This window comes from Micropterus salmoides, unplaced genomic scaffold, assembly GCF_014851395.1.
Source record: "Micropterus salmoides isolate LMB-PRFRI ecotype aquatic unplaced genomic scaffold, ASM1485139v1 Ms_hic_scaffold_12, whole genome shotgun sequence".
NCBI lineage: Eukaryota > Metazoa > Chordata > Actinopteri > Centrarchiformes > Centrarchidae > Micropterus > Micropterus salmoides.
Genome location: NW_024040263.1, coordinates 19,257,174 through 19,276,000, shown reverse-complemented (window position 1 = coordinate 19,276,000; position 18,827 = coordinate 19,257,174). Strand labels below are relative to the sequence as shown.

At 40.4% G+C, this 18,827-nt stretch overlaps 1 protein-coding gene across 4 annotated transcripts in view; it reads left to right on the top strand.

Moving 5' to 3' along the window:
* The window catches only part of LOC119899331 (E3 ubiquitin-protein ligase SMURF2-like), a 75,281-nt gene extending 61,951 nt beyond the window's left edge, over positions 1 to 13,330 (top strand). For all 4 annotated transcript variants that reach the window (XM_038713862.1, XM_038713861.1, XM_038713859.1 and 1 more), the window contains 9 exons: positions 4,189 to 4,402; positions 6,526 to 6,629; positions 6,732 to 6,846; positions 7,066 to 7,244; positions 7,929 to 8,066; positions 8,286 to 8,406; positions 8,572 to 8,773; positions 9,375 to 9,450; positions 9,549 to 13,330. In XM_038713862.1, coding sequence (XP_038569790.1) covers positions 4,189 to 4,402; positions 6,526 to 6,629; positions 6,732 to 6,846; positions 7,066 to 7,244; positions 7,929 to 8,066; positions 8,286 to 8,406; positions 8,572 to 8,773; positions 9,375 to 9,450; positions 9,549 to 9,648 — 1,249 coding nt within the window. In that variant the 3' untranslated portion in view covers positions 9,649 to 13,330. The remainder of the gene's footprint in view (positions 1 to 4,188; positions 4,403 to 6,525; positions 6,630 to 6,731; positions 6,847 to 7,065; positions 7,245 to 7,928; positions 8,067 to 8,285; positions 8,407 to 8,571; positions 8,774 to 9,374; positions 9,451 to 9,548) is intronic.
* Positions 13,331 to 18,827: the final 5,497 nt, after the last annotated feature.

Below are 18,827 nucleotides of genomic sequence, written 5' to 3'. Positions count from 1 at the left end.
TTGTGCATACTGCAGGGAGTGTGCAAAGGGACATTTATTTTCTTGCATACTGGTAAGAAAAGCATTAAGCCGCTATGCCTCGGTCTCCCTTGGACCACTGGAATATGTTTTCATTATATTTGGGGTGCATCTTTCCCTTTTTAATGTTTCTGTTTCCTGGCAGACAGACAATGAACAAAAGAATAAAATATAGCAGTTGGCAAAAGACAAAACAAAGATGGTCAGTCAAAGAAATTCGACAGCTACAGGGTACAGAGACTTGCTTTGATTAAGTTAGGAGAAAGGCTTGACTTGAAATAAAAAGCTAGTGCAAGCAAGCCGCCCTGTCAGCCTCGACCTGAAAGGAGACCGATCGCTGTAACAATAAAATAATGGTCTGTTTCTATTAGGGCTGGGCAATAAAACAATAATGATAATTACCGCAATACAATTTTCCTCAATAACACTATAATAAATGTTCAATATATTGTCAGTAAATATTTGCTTTAATTCATTTGAATCACAAACTAATTGGCACTTAATTTTTCTATTGAAATATTTATTTTGTTGGAAAAAAAGAGGCCTGAAAAAAGATTAACTAATCATATTTGTTGAAAAAGATAATAGTTTTGAATGTTCTACCTCAGACTTGTGAAGGATCCACTGTTTGACATCAAGTGTTTGTCACATTCTGACCATAAAGAAAAGTTTAACCACATATTTAACCATCTGGTTTCTTAAATTTTCACACACAAATCTGCCTTTAAACTTGAAAGAAATAATGATTTGACATATATCGTGATGATTATCGATATCGAATCATATGAAATGTTTTTATCGCCCAGCCCTAGTTTTCGGAGGAAACTGGATGCAGAGTTGCCAGACATGATGGTTGACTGAGCTTTGGGGTCTAAGTGCGTCTGATCTTTTATCATTGTACAGCTGTTTCAGTTTCATTCTTCATCAAACTTGCAGACTTGCATTGTTGTTGCTTAAAATACAAAAGCAATGTTGTAGTATCTTTTACAGCATTTTATTTCTCTTTGACCCACAGACCAAAACAACATTTGGTTACCTAGAACTTAACAGTTGTTGATTTACCGTGCATCTCTTAACCCCTTTTTGTTGTTTAGTGAGTGTCTTTTTTTTACCCCCTCGTCTGTGGAAACAGTTTGTGTTCTGTCTGCATGTTGGACACAGCGACATTACTGTGGTCTGCCACACTGTCTCTCACATACTTGGCTTCCTCCCTTGAACCAGCTTATAGTATATGTCTGAAACATTACATCAGTGTTTGCTCAATATATTTTTAGTTGCTGCTGGATTTAGGTTTAGTGAGCATCAGCAGGTATTTTCCCAACCAACAAGTTTTAAATCTTCATGACATTTTATATCAACAATTGCATTGGTGTTTTTAGAAGTGATTGTTAGATATTATATTTGATACATTAGTGTGTGGTGTATTTAACCTGTGAAAGATTGATGCATATATATGCCTTGGTCTGGCTAGTTGTAAGCTTAAAGCCCTACAAAATGAAATTAACTCTTACCAAATCACTTCGGTGGAAAGTGCTTTTTTGCTCCCATAAGCTGATGATTTGATTTCTGCGTGTTCTAGGTTTGTAACTTTTCCATATTTAATTAAATTTTTATATTTTTCAAGGGAACGTGTGCATACAAGTCAAGTCAAAAGCAGACAGTACAGCGGATTGTTTTCTCTAACGTTTTGCAAAGCTTTCGTTCGTTATTCTCAGTAAGTGTCTGCAGCTGGTTTCCTGTACTTCCTGTATTTTTTGAAACTAGTATAAGGGTGCAGATGTGGTTGTTTGGTAGGTGGGAAGAATGTTAGAGATCACGCATTTACTAGCAAAGTGCACACATGTTGTCCAAGTAAATAATTCTCTGTACACACTTTCTATAGAGTCGGCTGTAGTGTTTGGCTGTCCTCGCTGTCCTCTCCTGCTTTTTAGGCAAGTGTAAAAGTGCACGGCACCAGCTGATACTCAGACCAGATCGACTCATAAAGGGCCCTTTGATTCTCTGGGCTGGGTGGGGGGCAGAGTGGGTGTGTTGGGGTGGCTAGTGTGGCTTGAACACCGCTATACCTACTCAACACTAATTTCAGCCCGTCTGTGTCAACTGACGTGGAAAAGAAAAAAGTACACTTTCTCTTACACACACACACAAACATGCGGCCTTGTGCTCTTGTGCGTGCCCTCTCTCACCTAAACACACACCCGGTCTGCCTCCCTGCAAACACAGAAAGAGGATGGAGGCATGTCATGACTCTGCAGGTTCATGTGCAGGTGACCCAATTCTGGCAAATGTTCACTCCTTCATTTTTTGACTTCTCCAGTTTCTTTTTCTCCCGCTCATTCCACCTTGGAATAACAATAATAAAGTCCTCTGGCTCTCGTATTGAATTTGAAAGTTTATATTTCTCTCCAATCGTCGTATTTCACCCAAGCTGTCACAGCAATACGAACCATTTCTCTCTTTTGGCTTGGGCAGATTTTCAGCTTTGCTGTGCTTGTATTTTCTATATTTACCATCAAATATGCAGAGCTTGTCCCGTTTGGAAACCAGAGACGCTGAACTATGTAGAAACGTATTTTAATTACACTGTCCTCAGAAGGAAAAAAGAGCTTTATTATATGGTGCTTGAGCCTCTCAGCCAAAAGCAACTCATTCCATTTTGTTTTAAGGCCATCTTTTCTTCCCCTCCTTCCTAAAGTGGTTTTCAGGACTGCTCCACTGCAGTCTTACCCTTTCTTTGACATGCTAGGAGCCAGAGCGCCTGCCAATAAAATAAATAGTAGCGGACTTTGATTATACAGGGATAGACTGGCGAAACACTGCACCCGTTTAGTTTGGAAAGCCCGAATAGATTAGGCCTTTTTCAACCCACTGAACCAGAGAACCCAAGTGTGCAACAAGTCAGAATAAGTAGGTGGCTATGTGCTGCTACCTTAGAATGTCTCTCTTTCCTTTTATATACCATTCAGGTCTCCTTGTGTGGTGTCTTTGATTTGCCAACAGCAGCCTCGACACTCCACTCCTAGCGGAGGACAGTAGCTTCTTTTAAAGAAGTCCTCTGCTGGCTCAGCGTCTCTTCACAGGAAAATGAGGCTTGCTGTCCTGGTGAAGGGAGAGATGAATTATGTTTTTACGAGGCCCACCCAGGCATCCCACCACCAACACCACAGTGAGGGCTGGAGGAGGGCTGAACTCAAACACTGACCATGGCTCACTTTTGTCAAGATTGTATTTTATAGCTGTCTCATCTTTTTTAGAACATACGGGCCCTGAATGGCAAGAGAGCAAAAGGGGGGTAATGGTCTGGAGCTAAGTTACTCATTAACTACTGGGAAACCACCTGGGCTGTGAGCTTCTTTATGCATGAGACAGGAAGTAAAGATGTCTTGCGATGGAAAAGAGTTGAAAACACAGACATAGCTGGAGTAATTTTAGGGGGAATTCAAAAGATTAAAGTCAGAGATGTTAGACTTGAAGAGAAATGTGATGGAGGAGCGCAAAGAGAACACATCAGCTTATCTGTTCAGCTGAGCTAGCCAGAGGCGCCAGCTACTTTTACACCACTCTGCTTTGTATATTTCTTCCCCTCTCCCTTTCTTTTCATCTGTGTGTATCTCTTTCTCTCTGCTTACTCTGGGTTTATCTCCATCTCTTGGTCTGTCCTGATGATGATATTTACCAAACGTCTGGTCAAAGGCTCAGCCTGTTCACAGATCTGGATCAGATTTACACAGGGCTTAGGGCTCTGTTTAGTGCTCTTTGCTTTGAGAGGGGAGAGGAGGGTGAGCGCTAGAGAGGGAATTTCTTACAAAACTCCCCAGTTCAGTGGTTAGAGGATATTTGAGATGGAGGAGCTGGGGAATTCCATACATGACATATCCATCTTTCTTCCATCTTTGTATAAATCTGTTCCCTCCACTGGAGTCAAAGCAGTGCACAAGACGGATGTCAATATCCCAATGATGATGTGACAGTAAACAGCTGTAATGCATCAAATGGAAAGTGGATAAGAGCAGCTCAGGACAAACTGTTTAAATAGTGCTGTTTAAGTGAATGGTTAATCATACTGACATATGACTTTTCTTATCTGCCTATTCAAACCCTGTGGATCTCCCTCCACCACTCCTTGACTGCTCATCATCCACCTCCCCTTCAACCGTATAATGCCTCCAGTCATCCGCCCCAGGCGAAGGACCAGGGTGGTCCTGGGGTCCCTCAGCAAGTTCTGTCCCCAGCCCAGTTGCCTGAAGAGGCAGAGTGCCTGACGGTGCCCAAATACAAGAGAGACCTGGTGCAGAAGCTGAAGATCCTGCGGCAGGAACTTTCTCAGCAACAACCCCAGGCTGGCCACTGCCGCATCGAGGTCTGCCGTGAGGAGATATTTGAGGTAAATAAATAAATAAAAACTGCACACCTGAATAGAGGGATGACCCTTTCACATATTGATGTATGTACATGTTAACAATGCACTTGTTTAAGTAGTCTAAAGCTCTTGAAAACAGTCATGCTACATTAAAAAAATGCAAGCGGAACACAAACACTACTCTCGTTTATGTTTATAGATTATAACCCATCATGATACTTATCACATTGTCTGAAATGCTCCACTTCAGGAGTATCAAAAAGTTTTTGATACTCGTAAACACGACACCCTAAATTTAAATTTCTAACCTGCCATAAAAGGAAACATTTGGTTGACTGTTGAAGGGCATCTGAGCACAGCTGCAGAACACGTGCACATAAACGAATGCATAACAACGAAGAATTTAGCATGAATTTGTATAATGTGCATTGCACCATGTGTTTGTAGAATTCATCATCTGGCATTTAAGGCATCACATGCAGACATGCAAACTCTAAAATAGCAGAATGCTCACAAACCCAGATCTGTGCATTTTACTGACATTTTTTCACCCCATTTATGATGTGCACCAGAAAGCCCAGGGCAGCACAGAACGAGTACTCAGAATTGCTTTATGATTTCCAGGGAAAAGCAGAACAGAAAACGCCACAAAAAAACAATTTCTCTGTTACTTTTCATCTCCTCCGCAGACTTGTTTTCTTGCTCTCTCAATCATTTGTTCTACCAAGGCGAGGCATTCTTTCTTGATGATTTCAGCAGCTAAATAGATGGAGAGAAATAAAGAGATGGGTGTGGGGGAGGGTGGGAAGGAGGGCAGCAGTGGCAAGTATTCGGGGCCAGACATAACTTCATGACTACAAGTTGAGCAATGAAAACTATGACTTCATCCTGCTACGACGTGACAGCTGTGGAAGGGGAAAGTTAAGTGTGAAAACCAGCCCTGCAGATCTTCTGGAGGTTTTAATCCAGGAGCCAGCACTACAGTTTACAGCTGGCAGTGTGTTCATGTGACCGTGTGCATGTACTTAGAATGGTTCTAGTCTGATTTCCAATCTACATGTGTTCCGTGCCACAAGGTGACAAATGATTAAGACAAACTCAGTGTATGTTCCATCAGTAATTGAGTGGAGGGTTTTAACACAAATATTTCACAAATATTTTTGCTCATCAACACGTTGGATAAAAAGGAAACACACGGACTACTGAATTAACTGTAACTTGGGGGGGGGGGGGATATTACAATGAATAGAGGCAAGGGCATATATTATTTATTTTTTAAGCAATACTTAAGTATTAATTGTATTTTAAGCGTGACTCTGCCCCAAACTTGCAGTGTATGCATGGAAATGAGCCCTTTCGCAGCCTGAGTATGTCAGTATTCTCAGGAAATCAAGACGAAGGATCTCACACAGTTTTAATTTTGGTTTATTTCTGCAATCTTTGTCCTGCACACCATGAGTGTATCTGAAATTGTGTATTAGTTCTGTAACAATCATAGGGCAGGTTCACACCTAAAGGTCCGGTTCCTGAATCGTACCAGTACGAGGATGATAACATTGTTTACAATTTCCAGCTTGTCCGGTTTGCGTTCACAAAGGTGAAACTTGAACGGTCCAGAAATTGTAAACAAAAGCCACATGGTGAAAATGGAGTACAGTTATTGGTCATACAGTCAGCGAATAATAAAATGAACCCTTCCAAATATTTACATACTACAAGTACTTTGATGTACTGTTGACACTGCTCAACAGTTCGCTGGAGTCCATTTTCGTTATCGCTGAATATTTTGAATGCCTGAGTGTTCTTATGCACCTTCTCTAGTAATTGAGAAATTTGTCCTCTGCTAGTTGACAGTTTGGTAGCAATGAGAGAGCAGTTTTTTTGTCTGTACCAGAGTTCGAGTCTGGCGTACACGCAAATTAACCTCACCAATGGGGTAAAAGCTTCAGGGTTCGATTCGACCGGACTAAACAAGGCTGGTGTGAACCTGCACTTGTAGAAATGTACATGTGTACACACACACAAACAAAAACAAAGCAGCAAACCTCCAAAGTTTATAGGTAATAATGATGTCCTTTCTGTAAAGTTCTGTAAAGCTTGTCTTATTTTCTGTATTATATTAAATTTGCTGTTGGGTTGAATTGTAGGAGTCGTACCGGCAGGTGATGAAGATGCGTCCAAAGGATCTCTGGAAAAGACTGATGATCAAATTCAGAGGAGAAGAGGGACTGGACTATGGCGGGGTAGCAAGGTACTTTGTCGCATGTTTAGTTTTCTCTGGCTTTAAATGTCCACAAACATTTTTATGTTATGAGCATTATTTTGTTTGTTTGTGTGTGTGTGTGTGTGTTAGGGAATGGCTATACCTGCTGTCCCACGAGATGCTGAACCCCTACTACGGCCTGTTCCAGTACTCCAGAGATGACATCTACACTCTACAGATCAACCCCGACTCTGCTGTCAACCCGGTAGGACAACTCTTATCATGTGACATCAGATGAATTTCGTGTGTGAGTGTTTATGCTGATGTTTCATAGAGCAGTGAGCTATCTCCTCCTGGGGAGACCTCTTAGGTACTGGCATTATGGTAAAAACTGGAGCTGTATAATCTGAATATATGAATGTAATATAAAAGCTAACATGAAATGAATGAAGCCTTCATATGAATTCTCCTCTTTAATGTGCAGGAGCACCTGTCGTACTTCCACTTTGTGGGTCGTATCATGGGCATGGCGGTCTTCCACGGCCACTACATCGACGGCGGCTTCACTCTGCCCTTCTACAAACAGCTGCTGGGCAAACCGATCACGCTGGATGATATGGAGTCTGTCGACCCCGACCTCCACAACAGCCTTGTCTGGATCCTGTAAGACTTCTTTTGTTTCTAGGCATCATTTTTTAAAATCCTCTCACTGACAACCCAAAGTTAGAGGAAATGGATATATGTATCAGACATGTGTACACAAAAAGGGACAGAGCACATATTGTATAATAAGGATGGGCACAAAAATGTTTTTTGTCCTCAACTTTGTAATGACTGTGGCGCCCTCTGCTGCCACTTTAGCTGAAGACCTCTGATTTAAAAAATGAAAAAACATGCTTGCGGGTGTAATCCCTTTCTTGCATGTTTTGACACAGTGGTGAGGTATTGTTTAGATTGTTTCAGACATGAGGACGCTGCGACTCTCTTCCCTTCAGACATTATCATAAGTAAGAAGTATTACTGTAGGTCCTATTACAGTAAAACTTATGATAATGTCACCCACTATTATGGCTGTTTGGTAGCATAAATTATAGTATAGCATAAAGTATCACTGACCCAGTGAAGATGAAGGATGATAAATGCTCCTTTTTTATGAAAAGAAAATACAGCAAATGAAAACTGAACAGCAGACCAGTTGCCAAAAAGAATCACAATCAAACACGTGTGGTATACTTCGAATATTACTGCTGTTATACTTAGTTGGACCAAAAATAGAAATAATTTCTGCAGAAGCTGAGACGATTCCTGTTACATATATTCACTCTCTAACCTCTTCCTCCTCTTCAGTGACAACGACATCACCGGCGTCCTGGACCACACTTTCTGTGTGGAACACAATGCCTACGGAGAAATCATCCAACATGAGCTCAAACCCAACGGCAAGAGCATGCCCGTTTCAGAGGACACCAAGAAGGAGTATGTCAGGTATGGAGAGGGATGCGCACACACAAAGGCAAGGATGTGACAACTAGATGTAGTAAGCAACCAAGTTCAATGTCAGCCCACACAAGTACCATGTTTTTGCACGACTTTTCAGTGTCATGATGTTGAATCTGTATTTGCAGTCACTCAATTGTTAAATTAATAAACTGACGGACTCCTTCTGTGTTGCTCCCCCTCCCTACTCCCTCATGTTCTGTGCAGGTTGTACGTGAATTGGCGTTTCCTGCATGGCATTGAGGCTCAGTTTCTGGCCCTGCAGAAAGGTTTCAATGAGGTTATTCCTCAACACCTGCTCAAATCCTTCGATGAGAAAGAACTGGAGGTACAAGAGAAAATTGTTTCAAAATAAAAGCGATCCCATTACTTCTTACACAGACACGCCCGCATGTGTATCATTTTTGTTTTTGCAGTCTGGTGATAAAGAATATGTTCTCTTCCATCTTCCAAAATACAATAATTAAGTTTCTATCTGCCTCTCTGCCTTTAGCTGATTGTGTGTGGCCTGGGAAAGATCGACATCACTGACTGGAAGTCCAACACCCGTCTGAAGCATTGCACCCCCGACAGCAACATCGTCAAGTGGTTTTGGAAAGCCGTGGAGTCGTTTGATGAGGAGAGGAGGGCCCGGCTACTGCAGTTTGTCACTGGCTCATCCAGAGTCCCACTGCAAGGCTTCAAGGCTTTACAGGGTACTTATCTGACTCTGTGTGTGTGTTAACCTGTTTCTCAGATAGGTGTCTCTTTCCACTGCTAATAGAGGAGTCACTTTAGAGAGCTGAGGTTCTATCCCTTTTCTGGCTTAGCTTCTGTTCTACTAACTTTCACCGCTCACAGAGGGATTCTTTTGTAATTTGTTTTAGAAACTTTCAAGCCTTATACTGTTTTTCTGTCCATATTCCAAAATAAATGGCTATCTGGTACCATACTTGCTAGTAAAGTTTGAGGAATTTTTAATTTTAACAAAAACAAAAGTTCCCATTAGGCTATGACAACCTTAATGTGGCTATGACTAATGATATATATTGTTGAATATGTAGTGAAATGCAAAGGAAATAATTTACTTTATCTTTGCTTCTATAAAGTGCTCACATTTTTTTCATCTTAGAATATTCCAGGACTATGTTTTAGTTGTGCCAGTGAAAGAAACCCTTTGATAAACGACTTGTCTGGCCATGGCTAATGGAACAGAGGCTGGATTAAAAAGTGGTCAGGACTTTGTTAGCTTAGATGTTGTTGGTGAGTTTGATGCTGAACTGCACCTGATGGATCCTGTTTGTGTTTTTTCTGCAGGTGCTGCAGGGCCCAGACTCTTCACCATTCATCAGATAGATGCTAACACCAACAATCTGCCCAAAGCCCATACCTGGTGTGTACCGCATGTACCTGCAGACATTTTTATCATGATAATGGGAAAAAACTACCCCTTTCAGTCTCTCATTCATATGAACACACTCTTCTCTACAGCTTCAATCGGATTGACATTCCGCCCTACGAGAGCTACGACAAGCTGTATGACAAGCTGCTGACGGCCATCGAGGAGACATGTGGCTTCGCAGTGGAATGAGAGACACGTTGGAGAGTGTGTTTGTGTGTGAACATGTTTCACTGTGTGCAGGCGATCATTGTCACTGCAATGTACCAACAGGCTCACTCAGAGCCTGATACGTGCATCTTCGACAAGCCTGCAGTCTTCCTCTTCTCTCACCGCTCCCCACATTCTTTCTTTATCGATATCGGTTTGAACAGCTGCTAGAAAGTAAACCCCTGTAATTCATTTCTTATTCAGTTATTTTGTTTGGGGGGTTTTTTGTTTGTTTTGGTGTAGATTGTGTGAAATACAGAGAGCAAATTAAGAGATGTTAAGTTAAACGTCTTACAGAAGTGTTTCTTTTAAAAATTCAGCGAGTCACTATTGAATTGAATTGATCCTTGTCATGCTACTGAATCATTAACAGCAGGTAGCCATATCTTGCCCTTAGTATTCATCTTAATACGCCTTCCAAACTTCATTGCTGCAGAGTCGGTGTGCTTCATCTTGTAGGAGTGCCACAAATTCATCCTACCTCAGTGTAATGCTTTGATATCTGAAGGGTTTTCTTTTAAAATACCACAGATGGATGACAAATTAAAGGAAAAACCAACATGAAGTGTCTTAGTATGGAGTCAGGCCACCACGAGCCTCCAGCACAGCTTCAGTGCGCCTTGCAAAGTCTGTGGAACTCTGTTCCTCCATAAGATATTCCCTCATTTATATAACAACCTTCATTTAATCAGGTAATCTCATTGAGATCAAAATCCCTTTTGCAAGAGAGACCAGGGTACAGTAGAACAGACATATAGCATTAGAGGCAGTCACAGACATCACTAAATAGATTTGAAGATGAACATTTATATTATATATATTTGGCTTTAGGGAGATGTTGGTGAAGAGCATTATCTTACACGTTGGTCAAAAATCTTCTATATGTGGCAAACTGGGTTGAGATCTGGTGACTGTAAAGGCTGCAGCCCTGGTGCACAGAAGCGTCTGCATTTGATATGTTTCTCCACTCTTATTCAGGTTTTTCCTTTTTATTTGTCCCCCTTCTGTGTGTGTGTGTGTGTGTGTGTGTGTGTGTGTGTGTGTGTGTTTATGTGTGAGAGAGAGAAAAAGTTGGTCATTCAGATTAGAACATTTTTAGCGTAAATTTTCACACCAGCAATCGTTGTCATCTGTCAAACCATATAATTTAAATTGTGAATATATCATTTTGAAATGGAACTCGTACAAACTGACTTGGATGGGTCTGATGTTTTGTGGCGTTTTTTTAATTCGAGCTCGTTGTGGATTGTTTAAACATTAAGGACGGACTCTGGTTAAGAAGAAGGTATGAATCTTGTTTTACTCTCCTGAATCACTGCAGTGTGGCCACAGCTCTTGTAAACATGTGTGTCTGTATGTTTCTGCATGTGTATACAACTGTGCGTTTGTATGCTAGGAAGGTAGACCTTTTACTAGCACAAGGACAGTATCCTGTATTTGAAGCTGCAGAGCTGATTGAACCTCACATTTTGAGCCTCGTTCGCCTTCACTTTTCCCTCATTTACACATTTGTCTTCAGCAGTAACACGTATGCATGTTTTTTTTGGGTTGTCCAACCCAGCATGCTTCCTGCCACATCATATGTGTACAGGGACAGCTGTCCACGGGACCAGGCTTGATAAAAAGCTATTCAACGCAGGCAGTCTATTTTCAGTCACATCATCAGTTAAAAAAGGCAGAAGAGTTTCTTTCTCTCTGTCTTATCACTTTAGAGCACTTTACAAACTGAGGCAGTGAGAGCAGGAGATCGTTCTTCACATTAGATTAAAATATATTATGTTTCATTTGCTATACAACTACACTAGAAATATACAGAGTAAAAAGTATCTATACTCCTGTAATTTCTGAGTATATATGTACAAATACATAGCTATTTTGTATATTGTTGCTTGTTCTTTCTGTTCAGTTTAAATGCAAGCATGTTGGTGTCTGTCACAGACCTCTTTGCATTCTCAGGTGAAGTTGTCCTTTTTATTTTAAAATTGTTTTCTTTATTTTTATTTTACATTTATTGGGCTAGTATGTGAGGAGGGGTAAAACTGGTTTTAATGGAAACTATATTTCCGAAGCCCTGTCCCATGATAGTGTAAATGTTGGCAGTTTAAAGTGATATTTTCTTGTGGTCAATCGCTTTCGTTTATTAACACACACATACCTTCATAGGAGGACCTAAATAGCCACATTTGCTGCTCTGGAGGGCTTCGTCACCACTGAATACCAAACAGCTCAGACGACAATATTACTTCGTATGCACAGAAGCAGTCTGTTTGCAACATGAATTTTTTTTTCTTTTTTTTTTTTTTGAAAGCGAGGGAATAAAAGACTGAATGCTGATGGTGGCCTCAAATCCTCAGAGCTGCAAATGTTGGAGGTTGACTGCTGCTGAACTCCAGGGTGCTACACGGTGAAAATGTTCAACCCAAATTAAGTCACTAGAAACCAGAGAGGCAACAGTGAGGAGCTTCTCCCATCACCACAGCCTCCATCCAAAGAAAAAAGCTTTGCATGAATGGATGCTCAACAGAGAGAGCCTATTTATTTGCATAAAAATTACTCTTAGAAAACTTTTTGACTTGGGGGGGTGGGGGGGGGGGGTCAGTTAAATGTTCTTTCTGTGTATGCTGCCTGCATTTATTTGTAACCAGAAACAGTTTGTCAGCTAATACTCAAACACTGAGTTTGTGGTCATCATGAGACAAAACATAGCAAACTGAAAATGTCGTCTTTGTACAGTTAGAGAAATGTATGTGATTTTACTTTTTAATATCTCAGAGGGGGAAAATAAATGCATTACAAGTTTTTTTGCACACGTTATGCATACTTGGACTCCAAGTTATAATCAGACACTTCCTTCTATTTACCAAATACTTAATGGACTGATTTTTTTTTTTTTGTTGTTGTTGTAATGTTATATATATATATATATATATATATATATATAAATATAATTTTTTTTTTCTCCCCACACACATGTTCTTCATATGCACACATGTATGTTTGTCCAGTGCACACAGTCCACTTCTGCTCCTTCATACTTTTTGTCGGCACCAAGTTTTCTGGCTGGCTCAGTCTTTAGTGCTTCGTGACGAGGGGAACTCTCACTTTCCCTCAGTTCGGCAGCCAAATTGATTACGCGTCCTTGACAATGTTGCAGGCGATTGTTAACTTTTTCAAGCTTTGAACGTCTGTAATATAGAGGTTTTTGTCTATTCTGATTGATCTGATTTATGTAATTGAATAAATTGAAATCCATTTCTGGTCAAAATTATGTGCTTTTATGATGGTTTCATTGGTTACAAACCACAATAAGCTGTGTAATGTTCAGCAAACACACTCCCCACGTTTTTCGTACACATTTATAGGTTTATGTGCAAATTCTTGTGTGTGTGTGTGTAAATGACTTTTGATTGAATTCAATACAAAACAGAAAAAAATCTTTTTTTTAACTGCACCATCTTTTATTTCTTTTGATTTCCTATGTGTTTTTGTATTTATTACAGTATGTTTGTTCCTAGTTTTTCACATCAGCTGCTCTGTGAGCTTGTAACTAACACCTGTACATAAGGACAATAAAGAAGCAAAGTAATAAACTTCTTGTACCCTTGCAGAAAGCTGAGCAATAAAACTATGCTGTTTGGACTTCACAGCATTATGTTTTATAGTACAATGTGTATTACTGTCGTTTTTTCCTACTTGAAGTTTAAAGGAGAAAATGATAAACCTTTGCAAATTATACTAATTTTATTTGGTACATTTCATGTATCATTTCATTCATTTCACATCAGTTTTCTGAATCATTAAAATCGGGAATTACAATGAGTATTAAGCTTATCCACAATGATTCTGCTTCAGGAACTACTAGAAGTATTGAGATCCTCAATCAATGATCAATCATCAACATAAAAATATTCCATTATAAGTAAAGTGTTATTGGATTATTATTAACTGATGCATTATGCAATATGTAGTGTTTTAATATTGCATCTTATCAAGGTGGAGCTAACTTTACCTATTGTCTGCATAGTTGAATCTACAACAACGCATTCATAGGTTTTGTTTGTAATTTTTGCAAAGTAAGAAGGCTAGTAGTAGTGCCGTCAGATAAATGGAGTGAAGTAAACTGTACAGTATGTCCTATGTTTGACACTCCACAATGTTTTACAATAAATTAATAGTTTTGTATGCTTTGTTCCTTATCACAATTCATCAGCTGCTTAGACAGCCTTACAATTAATTTTAGAAGATGTAGAATTCTCTGAATATCTCTGTCAAGTCAGTCTGACAGCGACTTTTTTATTAACTATCTTTCACTTGCTTGTGATTGAGAAGTCAACTGTTTTTTGTTTTACAAGTGTTTTATGATTTGTTTATTGTTTAAAACCCCCAACAATGTTTAGATACTTGAGAAAATGTACTTAATTTCCACCACTTCATTCAAGTGGGATAAATGTACCTGTAGCAGGTTGTCTTCAGGTATTTTTTTATGTATTATGCTAAATTATATGTAAAACAGGGAAAAGAGTAACAGGTAAGCCTTGGTTTTTATCCCAGAATCGTCATGTTTTAGCTACAAGACCATACTGTATAAATGGTGACAATGGAAAACTGTGAAGACATGGAAGAAGGACCTTTATTAACTCCTGAACCGTCTGTGAAGAAACCTAAGAAGCCCCTATACAAGGAGGCCGATAGAGGGAAGTGGGAGAACAGGTAGGTAGATTTATTTTGTCACAATACCACAAGTTATAGAATGAAATTGAGTTTGTATAAAAATGGCAAACAGAAATAAACTACATTCAGTAGAGCAGTGCTGAGGATGATTTTCTTTAGTCCGACCGCTTGGGGGGGTTCCTATATAGGCTATATCTATGCGTATGCTTTGTGTGATTATATTCACCTTCCTGTCCGCTGTAGTAAGGACACCAGTATGTGTATGAACATCTGTGGAACAGACAGCAAGGGAGGACCATCAAATAAGTATGACCCCGGGGATTTAAATACTGTGGTGGAATGAAACTTAAGGGTTAGTAAGCCATTGTTTTGAGCTTACTCTCAAAAAAAAAAGAAAGTGCGGTTTTCCTACACAACCCTGTAAATAGCCCGTTCACAGGAGTGATGGGGGGAGCAGCAGGAGGGAGAGCTGTACAGGCTACACACCCGCACATCAGAGCGAGAGAGTCGAGGCTCGGTGCGAAGGAGAGATGGAGAAGAAACAGCCAAAGAGGAGAAGGCCTGAAAGATATAAACAGCTAAAGAAGTTATATGACGAGGCGAGGGCGAAGACCCGTGTTAACATCGGTGCGGCGTTTCAGTGCTGGAGAAACGTCAGAGATTTGGAAGGAATGAAAACCGACGAGGAGGTTGCTATGTTTCTGCTCGACAGGTGAGCAACGTTAGCCTAGCTTGTGTTTCACACACACAATACGTTAGCTTTGTCTTGTCTGTTTATTGTCATGTTTGTGATAGCTGATCCCAACTTGTTCGCTTTGCCAACCTGGCTAAAAGAAGTTACAGTACTTGCCATCTGTTTGTTGCTCGAAGTTAACGTCCATAAAACGTTTCCGAGGGATTTTAGGGCATTTCAATACTTTCTATAGTATTGCAAAAAAACATGCCACCTTACTGAAGCCAACTTGCCTTAAAGATCCACCATGTGGATTCTGCCATATTTCAGCAGAGATATTAGTAGGGTTGTGCTGTGGTAGTCACCCCTGATAGGCGGCCAGGGGCACACTTCCTCTCAGGGATAACGTTATCTACCCTAGCACCCGTCGCCTTGGCAAAAATCCGTCGTTTGTACACATGGCTCTGTACACGGGGAAACAAACAAAGTGGCTCGGACATAACGTTAGCCACACCACTGCAGGCAGTCGACAACACTGGCCGTTCGTGCTCGTGCACAGCGCAGTGGGAACCGAGAGGGTCGGTGCAAAACTGGCACATGCTAACGCGTAACCTGCGCTGTGATGGCCGAGAAACAGCCGAAGAGGAGAAGGTCGGAAGAGTACAAACGGAAAAGGAAGTTTTATGATGAGGCAAGGGCGAAGACCCGCGTTAACATAGGCGAGGCTTTCCAACAGTGGAGGGAACTGCGAGACTTGGAAGGCATGAAGACGGATGCAGAGGTGGCTCTGTTTCTGCTTGACTTGTGGGTAACATTAACGTTACAGAACTGATTGGTCAGTATTTATGTCCCGTTTGCTAATGTTTGTGATGTATGTGTCAGGTAATGATAAAATACTTGCCCACGGGCGTTTAGTTTAGTTTCTAGTGCAAAGACGTGCTGTTGTTGTGATGCAGGCGAGTTTTCGCTGTGTGGAGCTGCTCTGCTGCCTCTGGGGCCGTCTCGTCCTCTCTGGATATTAGCTGGCAAACCACAACCTCGCTTAATGGCGCTATCTTTGTTCGCACTGGTATTTGTTCGTGCAACTTTTGCGAATGGTTTTATATCCACGAAGACCTAAAAACACACGTTTGCATAATGGGAAACACGTTACCTTCCTTGTTAGCTACAAACCCACGGCCCTGTCTTCGGTCACTGTGTGTTGTAAAAACAATCCAGAAAAAAAGTTACACTCAGTTGTTTTGGATGCTGTGTTTGTGTGCTTGCTTGTCGTTAGTTTGTCGTTTTGTATTATAATGCTTGTTTTGCTTCAGCTCCCATCGGGCAGCAGACGGGCTCAGGATACCACCATATTGCCCAGTCAGTGTCGTTGCCTTGGCAATGCGCGGCCATAAATAAGCACAGTCGGGTTTTTTAACTAAGGTAATTCATTTTCTAAAACTTGTTCTATTATAACTTTAGAACCGAAATGGCACATAATCATAAAATAAAGCTATATCAGCCATTGAATCACCAGTTGTAAACATGCACACGGGTGTTACACCATATCCTGTAACCCGTCAGATTCTGACTTGATCGGTGCACCGGACATGATGTCATCACAAGGTATAAAACAAATATGGCGCTCCAGAGCTCATTTACGGCAGACTGTTCTCTTAAGAAGATGGTTAGATCAGAGGAAGGGCAGTGAGCAAAATAATAAAGTGACGGCGCAGTAAGACGAGAATAACCATCGGTGCGGCAATTATACCCAAGTGGTAAATTAAGAAACAATTGGGTATTAAAACTGACTCAGGGCTGGCTTTTATTCTGCTGGACAGGAAGGTTAGGTATGTATCGGCGTACCTGACTATACTGTGGATTATAACCACGGACTGTATAAAAAAACTTAACGTTAAAGGCAGGTTGAGTATACTCCGTATAAAAGTTATTACTTATGACCCACTTGAAGTGTGTGGCGGTGTCTGTTTCTGCAGAGGTCCTGCTCTGACCCCACACAGTAGGACTGAGGAAGCTATGAAAATGGCGGACACAGTGCCGAAAAAACATAAACATAGCGAGGCGAAACGACAAGCGGACAAAACCACAGTAAATCTGGTTGGCTTTCATTAGCTGGCGAGCACTGAAGGAAAAGATAGGACTGAAGAGCAACGCGGAGTTGACCTGTTTTTTGTTGGAGGTGGTTAGCTTATTTCAGATAGCTTGCTAAAGGATCGGCTTTTCCTTTAACGTGACAGCGAAATGTAACCCGTTAGAGAGATGCCCATGCAGTTAACTGTACATTTTCATAAGTTTGAGCTCAGAATAATTTCGTTCTGTCTTAACACACACACAAACCGTCTCTGTCAGTGTTTCCAGATACTGTTTGTGTCCATGTTAATTATCCAACAAGCTAACTGTCATGTTTTATATTTGCAGTTATCTTAGGACCAAGTCAGAGAGCCGACCTGAACAGCCAGCCCTTGAAAGGAGTTCTTCAACTGAAACCTGGTGAGAAGGCCTAGGTGCTAATGTGTTAGTTTTAGTACCACTTCTTCATAGTCATGCTTACATTAAGGTGTCTGTAGCTTCTGACTGTCAATGACGACTTGATGAAAAATATCACGTTAGTCCAACGCAACCTGCTGAAATACACACACGGATGTAGAATTTAATTTATACCCTTTTGCTTCTTTGCCGTCATTTTGATTTAGTGAAAGTGTGCATTCTGAATACCCGTTTATGATGAGTTCACCAAATGAAGCTGAGTGGGAAACCTGTGCCGATCCCTCTGTCCAGTCATCTGACAATGGAAAGGTAAACGTGACTCTGTCACATCTCCCATGTAAAGCTGAAATGGTTAGTCGCTTAGTTGATTGACTGTTTTCTTTCATTTTTCATGTTACACTCTCTGATTCCAGCTTCTGTGTGGATTTGCTGCTTTCCTCCGTCTGACATCATTGCAAACTGAAAATGTTTGGACACCCATCTTCTGATATTTTATAGTGTAAACGATTAAACAAATTTGCCAGATTAATGGATAATGAAAAATACTAGTCAGTTGCAGTGGATAGTTAAAATATTTGAATCCTAAAAAAAAAAAATATTTGGAACATTTGAAGATTGGTACTCTGAAGATAATGTGATATATCCCTACAGTTGAGAGAAAGCTGTTGCTTTATGCATTTTACTGTAGTTAATTTAAGGCTCACACATGGAGTAGACACAAACAATATTCAAACATAATGTGTACTGTAATCCATCATTTTTAGCTTCCTGTGTCCTGCTTTTTTTGTTTCTACCACTTTACTGTCTGACCATGCAGACATTTCTAGCTGAAACACATTGGACACTGCAAGTGAAAGCATCAAACATCAGTGACTTTCATTTTGATTTTCAAAAATATGCATGCATAATTATAAACTTTTGAGTTGTGCTGCTGCCTGCAGCTGGAAAACCGAATAGTGTTTTTAGTTCTGTATCACATTAAAGTGATGCTACTAACTGATCAGAGCCCAAAAGAAAACCATTTATTTTTTTATTTTGTTTTAATTGACGGGAAAGGCAATGGCAAATAGTTTATCAACATACAATGCACTTTAGTTCTATAATTTGTAAACTTTTAAAATCTTTTAATTATAATCTGTAAGTTGTATGTAATTTGTGAGGTATTGTACTATATAAATTAGTGTATGTTGTCCGTCTTGCCTACGCTGTGTCTTGATGGGTTGCTGTTACTTGTCCCATTTTAAAGGAGTCGGGGAAAACATGTGCTGCTCTTCAGAGACTGAAAAGTGAAGATGAGTGGACGACAAGCAACCAGTCAGAAAACAAAGAA